The 21,209-nt window shown below is 33.9% G+C and overlaps 2 protein-coding genes across 2 annotated transcripts; one reads left to right on the forward strand and one right to left on the reverse strand.

Annotated features, from left to right (window-relative positions):
- Window positions 1–1,884: 1,884 nt before the first annotated feature.
- Sec61alpha (SEC61 translocon subunit alpha) lies at window positions 1,885–8,218 on the forward strand. The gene is made up of 10 exons (XM_089700486.1): window positions 1,885–2,053; window positions 2,188–2,255; window positions 2,490–2,555; window positions 2,868–3,078; window positions 3,426–3,587; window positions 4,077–4,172; window positions 4,481–4,647; window positions 5,635–5,775; window positions 6,975–7,223; window positions 7,654–8,218. The coding sequence occupies exons 1-10, from the start codon at window positions 2,047–2,049 to the stop codon at window positions 7,915–7,917; spliced, it is 1,431 nt and encodes a 476-aa protein (XP_089556612.1). The 5' UTR covers window positions 1,885–2,046; the 3' UTR covers window positions 7,918–8,218.
- A 2,574-nt stretch (window positions 8,219–10,792) lies between these two features.
- Window positions 10,793–14,849, reverse strand: stx (ubiquitin-like domain-containing protein stuxnet). The gene is made up of 5 exons (XM_089700487.1): window positions 14,492–14,849; window positions 14,267–14,354; window positions 12,738–14,131; window positions 12,124–12,205; window positions 10,793–11,248 (listed from the first exon to the last, which is right to left on the reverse strand). The coding sequence occupies exons 1-5, from the start codon at window positions 14,689–14,691 to the stop codon at window positions 10,838–10,840; spliced, it is 2,175 nt and encodes a 724-aa protein (XP_089556613.1). The 5' UTR covers window positions 14,692–14,849; the 3' UTR covers window positions 10,793–10,837.
- Window positions 14,850–21,209: the final 6,360 nt, after the last annotated feature.

The following is a 21,209-nucleotide window of genomic DNA, read 5'->3' on the forward strand; positions in this document are numbered from 1 at the left end:
ACACTCAAATCCAATTTCCAAATGTCAGTTGCAATGACAATGAGTATGACAGATGCAAGACATATATATTTTGACACGATTTTGACAGTTATATTGGCAAGTTGCTATTATGTAAAAAAATTATAAGACAATAGATTCAAAAGAATGTTTTTAAAAAGCTATTTTATATATTTATGAAAAAAAGTCTATATTGGGGGTTGATAAATAACGCCCACATGGCCACATTATATACCAACTAAAGGTGACTTAAGGCTTAGATCATTAAGTAATGGATGGAGTACGCTGGCAAATGTTCTAACTAAACTTTCTGCTGATTTTGGTGCGGGGAGGGCAACTCACACTATTGAAACACAATCACACATTCACAAAAATAATTTGTGTCACGAAAGTCGTAAAAATTTACGACCTTTTAAGCGACGAGTTTTTAAATTCAACTCTATCCCTAAGTTCATAAAGATTAAATTTGTATTTCATTCCAAGTTGTCTCGTGGGGAGTGTGGTTCAATATCGCGTTCTAAATTCAACTTTATAACTTAGATCATAAAGATTAAATTTGTATTTCTTTAAAAGATAGTCTCGTAAGGAATGCGGTTCATTATCGCGTTTTAAATTCAACTTTCTCTCTTAGTAGATAAAGATTAAATTTGTATATTTTCTTTCCATGATAGTCTCGTCTCTTTCTCTCTCGAAACATGACTCGATTATTTGTCTTGATCATATCGCTAAACGATACATCGACGATTATTAGAAATTGCATTTAATTAGAAATGTACGTTAAAAAATAAAAAAATATACACAAATTAAAGGTTATTCCATCTTTTTTAATATTCGACATGTTTGAATTGCTTCTGCAAGACTTGACAGTGCAAAACGGCATTTTTAGCGGAGCACTCGCAGACGTCCTTTCGATGTTTTACGAATACGCAGAGTGTTTGTAATCGATTACGCAAGTAGTTTTTATGAAAGCATAAGATTTTTCGATTCGAATAATCTTATACCTCAGCAAAAGGGGAAACGCCTGCGAGTGTTATCCATTACTTAATGATCTAAGACTTAAGGTAATTGATAGATTTTTCCATATTTTTAAGATTTATAACTAAGTACTTGCTTAATCACTGCACAATAATTTAACTTTCACACTACCACGAGACATCTATTATATAATACGTGTTTAATACTTAATGTTTATTTTCTAGTCTCACCGTGATCACGCTCGCTGTAAAGTGTTCGAAACGTCGGGAAAATAATATAACGAATAAATCGCGTTTAAAATCCGTTAAAGTCTTTAATTTCTAAATACTTAATATTTATTTACATTAAATATTGTAAACTTTATTTTTTTAAGCCTTGATTCTTAAAAATAATTAATGTGTAGAATTATAGCAATATTATAGAACTGTGAAACTTTTTATTTGTAATATCAACTTCAGTATTAAGTACATTATAGAAATATGAAAGACAATATATTACAGTGTCTTGTTAATTAGATTTCTATGATTACATAATTTTACGGATTTATGTTACCCATACATTGAAAATAGTTTTGTTCATGCCATCTATGTAATTTATTTATCAATAATTACTAGCAAACCGATTGAACTCCGTTTCGCCAGAGACACCTTTTCAGTTTTCTTTGCTATAAACCTCACGGAGCCCGAGACCTTTCCAACGAATGCAAAACCGTGGAAATCGGTTCGTGCATTCTGGAGTTATAGCGTCAGGAAGGAAAACCCGATTTATTTTTATATAGTAGATTAAAAAAAAAACAATAAATTTATGAGAATTTATTCAAAAATTAAGCTGTATTTTATATATCTGTTATTTTATACATATTTTATAGACTCTGTACGTTTTACGCCAACATCACAGGTCACGTGACATGACGTTGTGGACGTGTCATTTGTGGACGGTTCGCTGGCGGCGTTGCGCAGGTTCATTTTCGTAAAAGTCCAGTTGGAGTCTTATTATTGAACAAAAGTTGAATGGTTTTGATCGATTAGATCAGTTATTTTTTTAGTTAGGATAGTTAAAACACAATAAATCAAAATGGGAAGTGAGTATTTCTTTAAATTAATTATAATTTGTTGCCAAAAATACGACACGTATTATATATATTTTGTGATACAAGAATTTATCCCGTTTGGTGTGTTAAACTGTGTGCAATAATAAGTTTTTGTTACTTTTCAGTAAAATTCCTTGAAGTTATAAAGCCGTTCTGCAGTATATTACCAGAAATAGCGAAACCGGAGAGGAAGGTATGTCGATCATTAATATTGAGTTATTTTTGATGTACCCTTTGAATTATCTTATAAATTCATTTTTCATTACTAAATCTGTTAGTAGTTATCTATTTCGTAAATAATTCTTATAAATAACTCCATATAAATCAATTAAGAAAGTGAAAGTAACCTCACTTATCAAATTTAGAGTAACTGTAAATTCGTGACGTCCACAAAAGGCCCTAATATGAATAACGTTTTGTTTTACAGATTCAATTCAGAGAAAAAGTATTATGGACTGCAATCACTCTATTTATTTTCTTAGTATGCTGCCAGGTAAGCATAAGATTAACCTACATTACCTAATTTTTCTTTTCCTATATGAACTTGTACCAGGTTTTATATTATAATCATCTATAACTGTTATTTAAGTACGAAAAACAATATTAAATATTTAAACATATGTTGTGCCAAATGTTGTTACAATATTGTCTCCGATAATCTCTAGTTTTGGGTAACATCAGCTATTCATAAATTAGAATGCTTAATTTATTTTATTTAAAAGGAATCAAATGAAGAAAAATAATGTATTTAATAATCATTGATTGAAATATAACAGCAAATATTCACACTCAACCATATTTCCAGATACCACTGTTTGGTATTATGTCTTCGGACAGTGCAGATCCCTTCTACTGGATTCGTGTTATTCTGGCCTCCAACAGAGGAACACTCATGGAACTTGGAATCTCACCGATTGTGACCTCAGGCCTCATCATGCAACTGTTAGCAGGAGCTAAAATTATCGAAGTTGGCGACACACCAAAAGACAGGGCTCTGTTTAATGGAGCACAAAAATGTAAGAGTAATTTTACAAATTGGTAATAATTTTTAACTAATGTCAAATCTGTTTTATATTTTCATGGGTATATCTTTAGCCTGTTATCTCAAACTGATATGATTTTTGTGAGATACAAGTATTATATTATTTCTATTTATTTATATGTAATACATATATAATTTTTTATATACAATTCTTATAAAGGATTAATTCTGTGAACATTTAACGGCTTTTAAGAATAACAAATTAAGATAAATTGTGCAACATTAAAAATCTAAAACTACCCTATCAATATTCTCATAGAATGTTGTTTTAAATATGTATTTCATAATTGTATGATCACTAATCAAGAGTTATCCCCACAGTATTTGGCATGGTGATCACAATTGGTCAAGCGATTGTGTATGTCATGACTGGCATGTACGGTGAGCCGAGCGAGATCGGTGCTGGTGTCTGCCTGCTCATTATCATACAGCTGTTTGTTGCTGGTCTCATTGTGTTGCTGCTTGACGAACTTTTGCAAAAAGGTTTGTATTACTATAAAAAAAGTGTAAAAGTGAAGTCCCCTAGTGGGGTAAGGGGCAGATGCATTATACATCTGTTTCACTGATCGATTTTCTTTAGGGACAAGTAGGTGATCAGCCTTCTGTGACCTACCAGACCAAGACATTTTTTTTTCTTCGTCTCCACCGGGAATCGAACCCAGGACCCCTCGGTGTTACGCTCACGCGTCAACCACTATACTGAGGAAGCGGTCTTGTATATTATGTATTACTATACTATACTAAAAATTTCTATGAAGGGCAGTCCCGTTGTAGAAATTTTGTGTTTTGACATAGGAATAAAGTACTGTTCACTTGTTCTATTTTGATTTTCTTGTTTTAAATTAATAATTTCTGGTTGTTGTCTGGTAATTGATCTATTTTTGTTTGTCTTTTGTAAAATTCAATAAAAGATGTGACAAAAAGAGTATCAATAATTATGACTTTTTTATTAAAATTCAAATTGTTTTGTAGGATATGGTCTTGGCTCCGGTATTTCCCTGTTCATTGCCACAAACATCTGTGAAACCATTGTGTGGAAGGCATTCTCCCCCGCTACTGTTAACACTGGTATGTATTTGTTTTTATACTCAGTTGTTTGTAATTTATTTGTCTTGTATATCAAGTTTTGCATAATTAATTATTATAATTTTTTAACTTATGCATAATTTATTTAAATGTTTTTTTTTTGTCTGTTCTAAATGCAGCGTTTTCTATTAATAGCTTTTATATTGTTACAACATGCACAATGTTAAGTAAAATTCAATTTCTCTTATACTTATCTCATCTAAAAAAAAATCTTATAAGAACAAAAAAAAATTACTCAAATTTTCATGTTACCTATAGCATATGTCTTAAATTTCCGCTCTTTCTAACAGGCCGTGGTACAGAGTTCGAAGGTGCCGTCATTGCCCTGTTCCACTTATTGGCCACTCGACCAGACAAAGTCAGGGCTCTGCGCGAGGCTTTCTACCGCCAGAACCTTCCCAACTTGATGAACTTGCTCGCTACCGTACTAGTGTTCGCTATAGTCATATACTTCCAGGTGAGAATTATTGTAAACTTTTTTTTTCTTTTATAGGTTTTCATTGTGTGATTTTTTTACCTGAGGTTATATTATAATATGTTAAATTGGAATAGCAATAATAAGAAATTGAAACGAGGAAGATAAGGATTTATGAATAACTTTTTTCCATGAAATTGCATTTGTTATTTGGTAGCAAAATTACTTTTTAATCATAGATAATTAGATTATTTAAATATAGTTAATCCTGAAATAATGAAAGTTAGTTGGAATTTTGTTAACGAACAAGATTAATAACTCAGGCCCCGGAATCACAGACACAATAGAAAATCTATTGTGTCATGGACCGATCGGGCCGTTCGGGGCTCAATGGGTTAAGTAATTACAGTAATCACTAATCATAATATTATGATCTAATGTAAATAACATTCAATTGAGTTTAATTATGGTGATTTTAATCGATTTATTTGTTTGTGTATTTCCTAAAAAAATGCCAAGTGATGTATGTCATTTATGACCTACATTGCACTTTAATTTATTTTCTACAAAACATGTACGACTATTTAGTATTAACTTTTTTTTATCACTACATAGTATAAAACAAAGTCGCTTTCTCTGTCCCTATGTCCCTTTGTATGCTTAAATCTTTAAAACTACGCAACGGATTTTGATGCGGTTTTTTTTAATAGATAGAGTGATTCAAGAGGAAGGTTTTAGTACATAATTTATTAGGTTTTATACAAAGCGGGCGAAGCCGCGGGCGGTAAGCTAGTCTACACTAATATTATAAAGAGGAAAACTTTGTTTGTTTGTTTGATTGTAATGAATAGGCTCATAAACTTGGACCGATTTTAAAAATTCTTTCACCATTCGAAAGTTACATTATCCACGAGTAATATAGGCTATATATTACAACGCTAAGACCAACAGGAGCGGAGCCACGCGGGTGAAACCGCGCGGCACAGCTAGTTATTAATAAAATAATGAATGTACAATTTTTTCCAACAGGGCTTCAGAGTGGATCTACCAATCAAGTCTGCCCGCTACCGTGGCCAGTACTCGTCGTACCCAATCAAGCTGTTCTACACCTCTAATATACCTATCATCTTGCAATCTGCTCTCGTCTCTAATCTTTATGTCATCTCTCAGGTTAGTTATTAAAGAATTATGTTTTAATTTAAAGTTTATTTATATGAGTTGTGTTTGTTTCACTTTCACAAAAATGTGCTGATTTCATTCAATAATTAGTAAAAAAAAGTGAAAGATGTAGGCTAAAGCGCGTCACACACTGTGAAGATACTATGTATAATATTTTATCTTAAGATACTGTAATATTTTATATTACAGTATCTTAAGGTATCCGGTATCAGCGTTCTGACCATCATTTTTATTTTTGTCATTGCATACTAAGACCCCTGTAGAACCGCCATCCTGTTACAAATGACCCGAAATTTTGTGAGTCATTTGTAACAGGATGGTGGTTGTAATATAAAATATTACAGTATCTTAAGATAAAATATTATAGTATCTTCACCGTGTGTGACGCCTTTAAGACTTGAAATATAATCATAATATAATTGATATAACTAATTTTTACTACACCTCTAGAATATATTATTTGTTTACATGATATCAATTATAAATTATAATGTATTAGCCACAGATAATCACACAGAAATCTTTGTGTAATTATTATCAGAGATTTCTGTGTTTAATATTGTAATTATTATCAGTAGCAACTTCCTATTAATATTATTATGTATCTACACGTATGTTGGCCGTAATATACATGGGCGACTTTATCTGCTATACAACGGCATACACTCTCATATTCCATACAAACAAAACTTTGACCCGTACATACTTAAACTCTGTCCCATACATACTTAAACTCTGCCCCATACATAAACTCTGCCCCATACATAAACTCTGCCCCATACATAAACTCTGCCCCATACATACTTAAACTCTGCCCCATACATAAACTCTGCCCCATAAATACTTGAACTGCCCCATACATACATAAACTCTGCCCCATACATAAACTCTGCCCCATACATACTAAGTCCTTTACCCACAGATGTTAGCGGTCAAGTTCAGCGGCAACTTCCTAGTGAACTTGCTGGGCGTGTGGGCGGACGTGACTACTGGTCCGATTTGAAAAATTCTTTCAGTGTTAGATAGCCAGCCCATTCATGGAGGAAGTCTAGGAGTTAGTTCCTGAGATTATCGCGTTCAAACAAACAAACTCTTCAGCTTTATAATATTAGTATAGACTAGCTGTGCCCGCGACTTCGTCCGCGTGGAATAGTGACTACAATACATACTAAGTCCACCTTTACCAACAGATGTTAGCGGTCAAGTTCAGCGGCAACTTCCTAGTGAACTTGCTGGGCGTGTGGGCGGACGTGGGCGGCGGTGGACCGGCCCGGGCCTACCCGGTTGGAGGCCTGTGCTATTACTTCAGCCCCCCAGAGTCACTAGCCCACATCGCCCAGGACCCGTTACACGCAGTGCTCTATATATTCTTCATGCTGGGGTCGTGTGCGTTCTTCTCTAAGACCTGGATCGATGTCAGCGGCTCGTCGGCTAAGGATGTGAGTGCTTTTTGTGTGACGTAATATAAGTTTGAGCTGTGTTGAGCAGTTTTTTTTTTTGAAGGGTTGCGTTGAGCAGCTTTTTAGTTAGCTATATAGTTACATTTCTATCAGCAGTATCTATTTTTAGTTTTGAATTAAAATTATACTTAAATTGTCAGTTGTACGTCTTTATTTCGATTGGCAGTGTCTATAGTCACTTTTGAAGTTGAGTAGGATGTATGTTAGAATGCTATAATAATATTATTATAGGCATTGTTGCAGTGTGGTTATAAGTATTGTAAATAAAATATAATCCATGCGTGTTAAAACATATTTGTGGTTTTGTTACGGCAGATCAATTTACATAAATATTAAACCTAAAATACAATTTTATTAAAAAACCTGTATTTTTAATTTTCTATTCTAAAACGGCATTTCTGTTACTTAGGTCGCCAAGCAACTAAAAGAACAACAGATGGTGATGCGTGGTCACCGTGACAACTCGATGATCCACGAGCTAAACAGATACATCCCAACAGCAGCCGCGTTTGGAGGACTCTGTATCGGCGCGCTCTCAGTACTGGCTGATTTCCTCGGAGCCATTGGTTCGGGAACGGGAATACTTCTTGCCGTCACCATTATATACCAGTACTTCGAGATCTTCGTCAAGGAACAAGCGGAGATGGGCGGCATGAGCACGCTCTTGTTCTAAGTTAATAGTAGGGACGACTCGCGCGGGGTTGTGCGGATGCGAATTCGAAAATGGAACTCCGATTCGAACGGCGCTGCCGAAAAACCAGCCTGTATAAATTTCATCAATCAACTTCTAATATTGTATAGTCTGTATCCGCAACAAGATTTCGACAACCCTGAATCATAAGCGAATTATTTAGTTATAAATGTTGTAGTGTGAGGTTTCGTAGTACGCGCGTGTCTGTTCCGGTTCAGTGTGCGAACGAGTGGGTTATGTGCTATTTATATGAGATGAACTTTATAATAAATAATTTACGACACGTACAGATTTTTGATTTAAGCTCCCTTCGTTGTAATCGCTAGGTTAAGACGTCGCTCTCAATGTTTACTATTAAGACTTAAAATCTATTCCATCATCCGACTTTGCTAAGACTCACTTGCAAAACTTATATAGTTAAGTTAGTGTTGGATTTATTTTACTCCTTAATATCCTGTGAGTAGACATATCGAAAGTACAAGCGAAATTTGTTTCTAAATTTTGTGTTGTGAATTTATTTTTATGACTGTTAATCATGTATAGACAGTAGTTAATATTTTTAAATAAAAATATATTAAAGCTATGTTCCATTTATTTTCATCACATATATTTATATTTTACTATAATGACATGCAAAATAGTGCACATGCACATATATTAAAACAGGTCACCCCTAGGTTTTAAATAGAAAGTGATTCAAGAGGAAGGTTTTAGTACATAATTTATTAGGTTTTAGGCAAAGCGGGCGAAGCTGCGGGCGGAAAGCTAGTTATTCATAAAATTCCTATTCGTTTAATTAACCTTAATGACGTGACACACTACTACTATGTATGTACTCATTTTTCAACTAAGAAGACTAGGCAAGATTAGACGAATTTTTAGTGAAAGCTTGTCTGGTAATTTTTTATATGTATATTGTTGAGATAATAAGTATCTATTGGTGTCCATACGTTGTCTTAAATTAAATCTAATCAGAAATTACTCGTCAATTTATTATACTTATATGCAATTATTATTGCTGCACCAAGCGGCTTGCTTTGTGTGGACCCACGTGGATAAGAACGACGCATACTGCATACCTACTTTGGAATGTTTTACGAAAATATATTATGATCACTTAAAATTTTGACTATATACCTACCTGGTAGGTACATTCTACCGGGAAGTAGATAAATAAATAAATAAAAACTACCACGTAGTTAAGTAATTTTATTCTCACTATACATGCGAAATACAAGGACAAAAACAATTCACGACCTCCTCAAACCGATTAGCCTAAATACTTATTAATTTCATATCATAACAAAATATTTCGTAGCTAGCGTGGTAACAAACTTATTTACATAGATCTTATTCAACAATATTATATGATGTCTATATTTTTTTAATTTTGTTTAGTGTCGAAAACAGTAAATATCGAAAGTGCCACACTGACATGTGAACGTGGTCTATAGCTATACAAATATGGCACAACACAATTATTTTCTACACATAAATAGGCACTTCATGTTTCACACTGATTTGTATTGCTTTTGGAATTGAAACTCTTGGTCCCAAACCAAGACAAGGAATTATGACGTGGCGAAAAATGTGTAGACGCGGAAGACATAGACTACCTTCGTAAACATAATTCATCAGAAATCATCATTATAAAAATAAGTCACTCGTCACAAATCGAAAATATATCTAAGCTTACCCGTTATAACGTTCCTAAGGCATTCGTGTGATTGTAAATGATAAAAATACATGAAACCTGTCCTGCCTTTAATACTCTGTCGCTACTAAATAAAAGCTTTGATGATAAATATTGCTAACAAAATATAATTTTTCTGTCCTCATATTGTGTAGGTATATGTGAAACTAAAGTTTCCATTTATTTGCCCGATAATTCTATGTTTAATAGTATGTGAGACCGTTATATATTTCAAATCTATTACAATATGATACTTTGTATTAAGTGCTAATTTTGGAATTTAGTTTTTAACTCAAGAGTAAAAAGCACTCTTAATATCTACAATATACAAAGCAATTAATACTAATATTATTTAGATATTTTTAGGATAGAGCATTTAACATTGCTGTTCCAATATTCTTATTATATATATGCTATAATATTTTTTTATAATAAAAAAAACTATATGAGTGAGGTGAGTAAGGAAACATTTATTTTAAATAACATATTTTTTGAAAAGAAAAACAAATAACTAAAAATAACAGTGCCAATCAAGCAAATAAAACATGGAGTTAATTAAATACTAAGAAACAAGAAACCGTCTTCATTTTCCAAACAGTTTTAATAAACGAAAATTTAACTCCATATTCCATCCAATAATAATAAATTTTAATATTAAAAACTTATTGTCCAAAATGTACTTCAATCAACAGATATCTAAAAATGAACTAGGTAAACAAAATGTCTAAAATAAGTATGGACCCAATAAAATAAAAAAGTATAACAACAAAAGATCCGATCGACCGCACCGGGGCAACATTGTCAGAGGAGTCTATACAAATACACTATAACTAATATTTTGCTAATTAACTATTATTTGTACATACAACACTTAAGATTTACGCCTACAGACCAAACTCTTTTAAATACGCTAATTTAGAATAGTGTAGCTGGCTATACAAATGTGTTACTATAGTAACACATAAAAATGTATACACATTGCTATCATTGTCAGTATGAACTAACACTGCAGCAATTTATCGCGCGGCATGTATCGAGTAAAGGTTATTTTACAGCGACACTTAAGCCTTGTATCCACTTGAGCATGCTCAGGCGAATGAGCGGCTCATTTGGCCGAGCCGCTCATTCGCCTCAGCATGCTCAAGTAGATATAAGGCTTTATATTTGCACAAGTTGTTCGTACTGGCAATGCAGCTAAACGGAGATGGATTAAGCAATAGTTTCAATTTCCTCCTTTTCGGGTGCCGCTATAGTTTTAGTCGGCGTCGGGTAAGGAAGGGTCTTTAACTTGCGGGCTTCTCGTCTTTCCTTCTTCTGCTGCATAACGAGCCTCAGCTGTTCCAACTTACATTTCGTTTTCGTATTTTCCATCGCTATTGTCTTGGCCATAGAGCACTTCTGACACAATTCGTTCATGCTCGATTTTCCCTCGCAATTTAAACATAGCGTGGGGTTAAGGCGATTGCATTGGCAGTCCTTAGCGCAGGTACAAGTTTTTCTACTAGAGGTGGAGGGATGGTGGCCGTCGCACTGGCCGTAGGAACACGTCGCTTGACTGCAGTTTGGGCATTTGTTGCCTTCGTCTAAATTCGTATTGGTACACGTGTGCTTCAAATCCTTCTGTAATCGATAAAACATAGTTTAGAAATATTCTGAATACAATCATAAAGTATTTTCAAAACACCACAAATCAAATAAACATCTTCATGTTTGTTGCTCATTCTCAAACACAGTTTACAATGCGATTATTAAAAATTTTATGACACCACACAAAATGGCGGCTGACTTAAGTCGGTCCTTTAAAACAACAAAAATGCGTAATCAAGCTGCACTTATTGTAATTAGTACATAATTCTATTTAATGAAGGTTATTAAATAAATCTTATTGCATAATTTAACTCCATAGATCTTGTGAATGGATTCTTTGTTTTGTCAATAGATTCTAATTTTCTGTGAATACTCTTAAAGATTGATGATTGTATTGCAGTTGCAACCTTTATAAAAATCGATTAGGTACTAAAACAAAAGTAGAAATGTTTAGCCTATAACCCACTAGATTTCCGCCCGCGGCTTCGCCCGCGTTTTCAAAGAAAAACTCGCATAGTTCCCGTTCCCGTGGGATTTCCGGGATAAAACCTATCCTATGTGTTAATCCAAGTTACCCTCTATATGTGTGCTAAATTTCATTGTAATCGGTTCAGTAGTTTTTACGTGAAAGAGTAACAAACATCCATACATCCATACTTACAAACTTTCGCCTTTATAATAGTAGTAGGATTAATGAAGAAGTATAATGTTATAAAGGACACAATATTCGGGAACTTGAAAACAAAAATGAGATAGTAATCTAATTATGAAACCAATAACTGTTTAAACATAAATGAATTGCAATTATGTACCGTTATGTATATTATAATAAATAACATTTTGCATAATTTTAAATAATTTACGCAGAACATGTTCTGTTTAATCAAAAATTATCAGAGATTACATACCTGGTTCAAAGGTGGCGTAGCACATAGCAAATCATTTAGAATATGAATTATAGTGGATATATCCCTCTTTGGTCGGCCATATCTGTAATGTAAAATTAACATATTGTAATATCAAGGAATGTACACGTCTATGTAAATATTGAATAAAGTTATCTTAGTATAACATTATGCTTGTAGTACTGATAACAATACATGGCTGTATTTATTTAATCTTAAATTTACTACTGCAATTGTAATGCAAAATTGATTGGTTACAAATTTACTTATCACTGTGTACACCAATGAAAAAGGATATAGGCACATCTGGTTAATATTTAGTTCATGATGATTTTTATTCAATAAAAGCAAACCATTCTCAATTAGAAAAATAACATAGAATCAAATGAATGCATGTGTGATGTCTGCTAAAATTTGTTGACATCTTTTGTTCACAATGCTTAAATAAAATAACCTTGAAGCATATAAAATTATAAAAAATCTAACAATTACTAAACTTTATTTATTTAATAAAAAGTTAATGATTTTAATTTATCATTAACCTCATATAATGAACAAAAAGCAATATAAAGACATTAAAATTAGATAACTTAAAGATCAAATAAATTTGTATTTACCTGTCTTGAAGAGCAGGATTGAGCGTTCCAGAAAATGTTCCAGAGTATATTCCCCTGCCGTGGTGTTTCATTGACTCAATCACGGCTCCAGGACTAATCTTTGACCGCACTGATTGTTCCAATGTCTTGAGATCAATTTTCTTTGTCAACACTTCCTTTGATAATTTCCTTAACTTCTGTGTTAGACTTCTAGATGCTTCCTTTAAAGCCTTGGTATCTATAACCGGGCCTTCGTCCGAGGAAGCAGGAGTTTGCTTAGACGTTGATGGTATTGCATATATATCTGTTTGACTACCAGTTGCAGTCTTTTTAGGCGTGGAGGGCTCCACTTTTGAGGTAGACGGTTGTGGGAAGGATGTATCAGTTTGAACACTTTTCTTATTCTTATTGGCAACCTGCATGAAAGCTTTCTGCTTGTTTTGACCAATAGGATGCTTGAACTTGGATGTCTTGTGCAATAAATATTGGAATCTTTTATTTTTCAATGGTTCGTTTATACTTTGGAAGGACGGTAGTGGGCCTGATGTTGACTCCTGAGTGCCGTGACTAGTGGTGGCCAAGTTTGATATTTCACGGTCCATCATTGTCTCGTCCTGCTCTGTGAACAGCCCTTTATCAACTGCACTATTAAACAAATTCTCCATTGGATATTCATCTATAGTATTTTCAGCCAGAAAAGAACTTTGCTCAGTAAAATTATCACTATCATCACTCATTGAACTGTCTGTATGTGTGGATGTGCATGGCTTATCACATGCACTAGTTGATGGCATATCATTCACTGATTTATTTGATAATAAGTCTAACAAGCTACTTTTTACAGAGTTTGCTATTGCTTTTGCATCTCTGTTCTCAGAGGTAGCATGTATAGGACTAGACACCAAATTAGATAGGGACTTTATGGGAGATTGTTCACTCTCCACAGATGTATCAGTCAAGTCAGACAATGTGCAATTTGAAGAGTTCAATGCATCTTCTTTGTGTGCTTCAATTTTCTCTGCATATTTCTCTTCAGCCATTGACCTGTATAAGTCAAATGCATTCTGTAACAAGTCTAAATCCTGTTTTTCTAACCCATGTAACTCCTCTTTGTGTTTGTCATCAGTTACAGGATTAACTTCATTTTGTGTTTTGGGAGGGGCTGTCTGGGGGCCTGCTGGCTCACTGTCAGCTTTTGTGTGTGCAGTACTTTTTGTAGGTGTTGATGTCCTTAATGAGCGACTAGCACTCGCTGCACTAGAGTTCAGGGTGGACAACTGCAGCTGTATTAACATCATGTGGTCTCCTAGTCTCATGGTAAGATTTAAAGGTGACCTGCCACTTAGAAAGTCATTCACTTGATTATCATTTAAGGTTTCCAATGCTTGCATCACTGAGTTCTCTGATCTCTGGCTCTGTAAATAGGAGAAATAAAAATATTACAAAAACACTTGAAAATGATAACTTCACTGATTACTTGAACAGTGTTATGAAACACGTGATTATCATGGGACATTGAATAGGCTTGCGAAATTGTGTGACGTACGTACCAGAAGCCCCGTCTCGATACTCGGAAGTAAAGTAATGCGTGATCCATCCAACAGGCCGTTTTCTTCCAATGTCCCGTCTATCAGTTGTCTGCAAAGAGCAAACCATTTATCAATAATGAAGTCAAAGGACGCGGATGCGTCATCGTATCGACGCAACTTATTTCCGCGATACCTATGTTAAATGTTTAACAATAGAGGCTTGGCGTCTGACGCCTCCGAAATTACCTTTCACGATGAAGCAAACATATTCGATCCTTAGACACTTTCAATTTCCTCGAAACAAGTTTCTTCAAATACTCCACTGAATTTTTACAGTTCACGCTAATGGAGAAATTACCACCAGTCGTCGTTTGTATATTTAGCGTTATGTCCGAGGATTGGGTCGAGCCACACCCGAACACCTCTGTTCCAGTTGCACGTTCCATATTTTACACATAAATAACACTATAATTTACTATATTTCTATTTCGACAAAGCAGAACTTAACAAGAATTACACAGCTATTTTATTAGAGGATAGAAATAACAGGGTCACACGCTAGACCCCCAGATTTGATGTGGCCGTCGGTGTGACCAATCTCCATCGTCGATTTCCCGTTATTTTTTTCTTTAACAGCTGATGCGAAGCGCTGCTCTAACAACGTTCCATTTCATGCATATTTGAACAAAATCACTAAAGATATTTGAGGACATTGAACTTTACGTGATTCTGATACCACAAATTAGTTTAGAACTTCTAACATAACCGAAAAATGTAAGAATTTCGTCACATAATATTATTAAAAAGGTATCTGAAAATTATTGGTACGATTATTTTTGTGTGAATCGGAATTAATATGTCAAATTTACACAAATCATATGACGCTCCGTTAAAGCGCGAGTTTTAAATTTTTGTAATGTACTTTGAATGGAACTTTACAGTTTTTATGACGATTTTCCACACAAAGTTATTGAAGCATAAGGTGCATAAGACGTATAATAATAATTATTAAAAGGTGAAACATGATTCTTATAAGAAAAAATCTGTTGGAAATAAGTGAGCAATAAATTGAACACTGAATTTAGTGTGATTATCACAACCAGATTACTAAATAGTTAGTACCCACAATGAGCAAATTGGTTAAAGGCTTATTGTCTTTAACTTGCAGTATTAAGAATGAATTTTATCTAATTTTGTGATGGATAATAAGGGAAGATTCAAATTTTAATCAAGTGATATCTACTACTGGCTATGGCTAAAGTCTAATGTGGAAGGCGTCGGTCGTCTCTAGGACACGATCGCCTCGGTATATAAATATACCTAGGGGCTAGGTGTATAAAATACCTAGTTGAGATACTTAGTTGAGTTTGTATTATTTTCTGTCAATGTATTGGTACTCAATAAATGATTTTTATTTACTTATTTTTTTTACTAAAACTTAAAAAGTAGAAAGTAGTACAGAATCAACGACATTGAATTAAGTTGGAATATCATTTAAAAATCAAAATACCTAAGTAGGTATTACATTTTTAATAAGTTTTTTAACAATAACTAAAAAAAACAATCAGCCCATGTGGACGTTGGTTAACATTAAAATATTAAATATTGATATTTGAATCAATGAAATCATTGAGAAGCAATCATATTTTTTGCAGTATTTTTTTCTTTTGAATAGTGGAAACCCTATTTTATAATAACTATTCTATCTACCCTACCCTATACCCTATTTTAGAATAAATATTATATCTAATATAAGCTATGACGACGTGCGACCTTTATTGATTAGCGACGTTCGACATTAGCCATTATTATTCAAATCAATTAATCAAGTAGCCCCTTACTTTATTTTAATTAAATCAAATGTTTAACATATTTTTTTCTTCTCTGTACACATCAAATAACTTAAAAGTAAAAGAGACAGGGCACTATTGTCACAGCTAATTTTATGATAAACAATGTCTTTATTTAAGTACTAGCTTAATATATATAGCTTTCCGCCTGCGGCTTCGCCCGCGTTTTCAAAGAAAAACCCGCATAGTTCCCGTTCCCGTGGGATTTCCGGGATAAAACCTAGCCTATGTTACTCGTGGATAATGTAGCTTTCGAATGGTGAAAGAATTTTTAAAATCGGTCCAGTAGTTTATGAGCCTATTCATTACAATCAAACAAACAAACAAACAAAGTTTTCCTCTTTATAATATTAGTGTTGATGTAGATGTGAGACATTTTATTTTTTTACCCTTATTAAAATACCATTCATGCCTTCAAGGGTTGCTGCTTCAAGGTATTGGAAACGAATACTTTTCCTGCTACCTAATTAAAAAAAAACCCGAATCAGATTATATATTCCTTCATTCATTCATTCATAAATAAAACACAACATTATCCTTAACCCTTCTTTATTGACCCAACACCTATCAACAAGAACAATATAAACTTAATCTATCACAGCAACTTTCACATTGAAAATTATTAGGTACTCACATTTTGTAGAATACATATAAAAATTACATCCATACAATTGCTACATGATTTAAAAAAGAATTATTAAAATTAAGTCATGTATTGATATGAGTAAGCTATTTTTTTTTACGACAAAACATATTTCCGAGTCTCTTTACTATTAATTCGAGTAAATCGAATGTATAGTAAAACTCAAATTTTTACGTATTAAAAAAAATATAATTTTGCAGCACACTTTATAAAAAATCAAAACTGAAAGATTTATTTGTCAATTAAAAATAAAAACAAATTCAAATTTAATGAAAGTTATGAACTTCTTGCAAAAGTTGTTTTAAGTCAAGCCAAAAAGAAAAATAATAGACTTTTTTTTTTTTTTTTTTTTACTCTAGATAGGGAAGCGCTTGACCACAATCTTGCCTGATGGAAAGCTAGATGCGGTCTAAGATGGTACGCGCTTCCCTAGTAGGTACCGGTTCACTCTTCGCTTGAAGACCCCCATATTGTACTCGTCGGGGAACACAGATTCAGGAAGCGCGTTCCAGTCCCTCGCGGTTCGGATGAAGAATGTGGAATCGAACCGCTTAGTCCGGGTACATGGAACGTCCACCATATGGCGATGTCTAGAATCTGTGCGCCTCGACGATCGATGGAAGAATGGGGATGGCGGAACAAGTTCGTGTAGTTCCGCAGCGCACTCACCAAAGTGTATCCGGTAAAAAACCGATAAGCTGGCCACTCTGCGACGATGAGCGAGGCTCTGGAGTTTTTTGCCTACTAGCTCATCGTCGTTTATAAGCCTCTTGGCACGCCTCTCTATCGCCTCAAGCGCCTCTAGCTGGTACTTGGCGGAACCGTCCCAGAGGTGAGAGCAGTATTCCATGCACGATCGGACTTGTGCTTGATAAAGGTTGAGCAACTGTCCCGGGCTGAAATACTGTCTCACCTTCGCCAGAATTCCAAGCTTTTTTGAGGCTACTTGGGCTTTGGATTCTATATAGGAACCAAAGTTCAGAGTAGGCGTCAAGGTGACGCCAAGAAGCTCGAGGTGGTTGGTTATCGGTACGGATACACCCTGGAAAGTCGGAGTCAGATGGAATGGACTCCGTTTAGCGGAGAATAGACACGCCTGGGTCTTAGTAGCATTGAACTTGACCAGATTGGCATCGCCCCAGTCGGAGACCGCCTGTAAGGACAAGTTCATGCGATCAACCATCGCCTCCCGTAGAGACTGGATTTGTGCCATACTGGCTCGCGCGCTGGATACATATCTCTCCACAACAGTGCTATCGTCTGCGTACCCATAGATACCGGGTTTCAGCAGATCGTTGATGTGTAGCAGGAAGAGTGTTGCGGAGAGAACTGATCCCTGAGGGACCCCGGCATTGATAGCCATTTGGTCAGACGAGCAGCCATCAACGACTACTCGAATTGACCGGTCTCTCAGAAAATCTGAGATCCAGGCGCAGAAACCGGTAGGCAGACCGTAGGATGGAAGCTTGCCAATTAGGCTATCATGCCAGACCCTATCGAAGGCCTTCGAGATATCAAGGGAGACAGCAAGTGCTTCACCATGATTCTCTATGGCCTCGCTCCAGATGTAGGTGGCGTACGCTAGAAGATCCCCAGTGGACCGGTTTCGGCGGAACCCGTATTGTCGGTCACTGAGAAGGTCGTTCGCTTCTAGACGGTAACTAAACCCAATTACCTACATATTATTACGTATTTGTGATTTTGAAAATTATATTAACAAAATATACAAATATTATTCGAGGTATCATTTTCCGTTACTATTTAGAATCATACAAAATTATAGGTACCTACATGACTATAAAATTTAAAGTGAAAGCAAATCAATGTGTGATTTTTGTACTTAATTTTTTTTATAAAATACCTAGTTAAAAACATTGTTAAGAATAAATTTTCATAAATGAGCACTGTAATTTCTTATATGATTTGTTTACCCAAAACGAATTAAACTTCCATAAATAACACATCTATTATAATAAATAATAAAAATATCATTTACAACTCTTCTAGAACCTAATATAGTAAGTATAATAGTAACAAAAATATAAAAAAATAATACATTATAAAAATGTATCACATACATTGACTTGGTCACAATGGAATAAAACGGATAAGTAAAGAATTAAGAAATAATTTGTTTAAAAATATTTTTATCAAACTATTTAACTAAAGACTTTTTTTAATGCAATTTATATTACAATTAGGAATTAAGATAAAAAGTTTTGTCATACATTTTTACTCTAGAAATCATCATTTTTATAATGCGCGAGATTTATTACGATTTTAATATGACGATATCAACGCACAAGGTACTTTCTTCATTTCATTTATTATATAGAGAAAATGTTTTCGTATATAAAAGTTTACATATAGTACGTCTAGTGCATAGAGTATAATAAAATTATAGTATGTAGTTATTTCAAGTATTTGATGGTGTAAAAATAAAATATTATAATACCACAGACAAAATATAACCCGTTTAAAAACCACTGTGAATTTATTATTTGTTCAAGTTGAATCACTTCTCATATATTCAGTCATTCAGTTAATTTTACTAAGTTTAATTCACATGCACTACATTGATATTACAAGGTTTTCAATGGGAAATTTTGTGAAATAATTATCGACAGTTGTGACATCGCGTAAAAATAATTATTTTGACTTACAATAGAACTTTAATGAATGTAAATTACATAATATAGAGGCATGTTTATTATATTAAAATATGTAAAAATAGAAAAAATTACTATTATAAAGTATATTTTACATAATGCAGAAAATTGTGAATAGAATTACAACATCTTTATTTATATTTGTTTTAAATTATCTATTTCGTACAAAAACTTCAATTTGAAATTTTATTTCATAATGTTTATTAAATGAAATACCTTTCCATTACTTGTACATTATACACAAAGTATTAGTGTGATATGAATACGCCTTAAAGTATTTGTGATATATATTTTAAAAATACAATCAAATATTTTTATCTATTATGTTAATAAATTTTCTATCCAGCTGTGAATTTCAAATTTATTCTAGGGTCAAAAAGATAAAACGATAACAAAGATTGTTGAAGTAGATAAATCATCGTTTTATATTTTTCGAAATGGTCAGTTGTATTTAAATAGTTTTGTCTTGAAACCATCCTACACGGTCATGCTACATGTCATAATAGACTTATTTAAATATGTTATCGAAAATCTTTGAATATTCTTATGACTTTTCATTTAAAAAATACTCACGAGTGAAGCTAAACATTTCATGTTAGAAACATCTTGACATACAGGTATATTAAGAAGAGCTGGAACGTCAACACATTTACACATTGCACATGTTAGGCCGGGAGATACTGACACAAAATTTCGGGCCATTTGTAACAGGATGGCGGTCTAGAGGGGTCTTAGTACGCAATGACAAAAAGAAAAATGATGGTCAGAACGCTGGTACCGGCGGACTAGTCGCGTGGGCGTTAGTCACACTCGTCGGATAAATAGCGAAAGTCCAACGATTTGTAACACAAAAATTTTAGAATTTACCGATAGCCCTTAAAAAAGATGTAGGCGGTAGTGTCATGCCATACAGTTACGATGTGACTTACAGTCCGCCATACCGACGTGAATGCGTTGATTTAAAAAAAACAATTCAACCATTTGTACCGGGCTCACTTTTGCACAGGTAACCATCGTCGTGCAGCCATTTACTAAAATCGCCATGCCATACTTTTCGGACGATTCCAAATGGTCGCCATACCGCGGAAAAGTCAAACGATTTGTAAATCGTTTGACTTTCGCTATTTATCCGACGAGTTCGACTAACGCCCACGCGACTAGTCCGCCGGTACCAGCGTTCTGAGTTCTGACCATCATTTTTCTTTTAGTCATTTCGTAATAAGACCTCTGTAGAACCGCCATTCTGTTACAAATGACCCGAAATTTTGTGTCAGTATCTCCCGGCCTATGTATGTGTCATTTTTTGCAATTGTTTATAAATACAGGGTGATGTAATTGGTGTAGTACGAATATCTAAAAATCTATGAAGAATTTTGTGATACAGTAAATGGAAGAATTATAGACTATTTTACAGTATTTAATAAAATCATTTAATTTTTTGTTCATTTTCATTAGAAATGTCAATTTTTCTCACCAAGGTGGAAATTTGGATGATAAGGATCTTGTTAGAAAAATATAAATTTTGACTAAAATCGGCATTTTTTTTTTCAAAAATCAAATAACTAATTAATAATCAGAGTTATCACATTATTAAAAAAAATAAGCCAAACTATACACAATTTTTACCTACTTGATGCAATCCTCAAAGATCATGGACATAGTGTATTGCGCCTTCCACCATACCATCCAGAACTCAACCCAATAGAGTTACCTACTATGGGGCATAATTAAAGGGAAAGTAGCATCACAAAATGTGAACTTTAACTTGAAAACTGTGTAAGAATTATTTAGAAAGGAAGCAA

The sequence above is a fragment of the Colias philodice genome, chromosome 11 (genome assembly GCF_061535455.1).
Source record: "Colias philodice isolate Cphi_HAF_F1 chromosome 11, ilColPhil1 Martin Lab GWU primary, whole genome shotgun sequence".
Lineage (NCBI taxonomy): Eukaryota > Metazoa > Arthropoda > Insecta > Lepidoptera > Pieridae > Colias > Colias philodice.

Bases quoted from the DNA above. Each gene is read 5' to 3' on its own strand.
- Sec61alpha (XM_089700486.1), top strand. The intron at 2,556-2,867 runs GTAAGCATAAGA...CCATATTTCCAG, and splicing joins TTTTCTTAGTATGCTGCCAG to ATACCACTGTTTGGTATTAT. The intron at 5,776-6,974 runs GTTAGTTATTAA...CTTTACCAACAG, and splicing joins ATCTTTATGTCATCTCTCAG to ATGTTAGCGGTCAAGTTCAG.
- stx (XM_089700487.1), bottom strand. From the start codon at position 14,691: ATGGAACGTGCAACTGGAACAGAGGTGTTCGGGTGTGGCTCGACCCAA. The intron at 14,355-14,491 runs GTAATTTCGGAG...TGCTCTTTGCAG, and splicing joins TGTTTGCTTCATCGTGAAAG to ACAACTGATAGACGGGACAT. The intron at 14,132-14,266 runs GTACGTACGTCA...TCCTATTTACAG, and splicing joins GTATCGAGACGGGGCTTCTG to AGCCAGAGATCAGAGAACTC.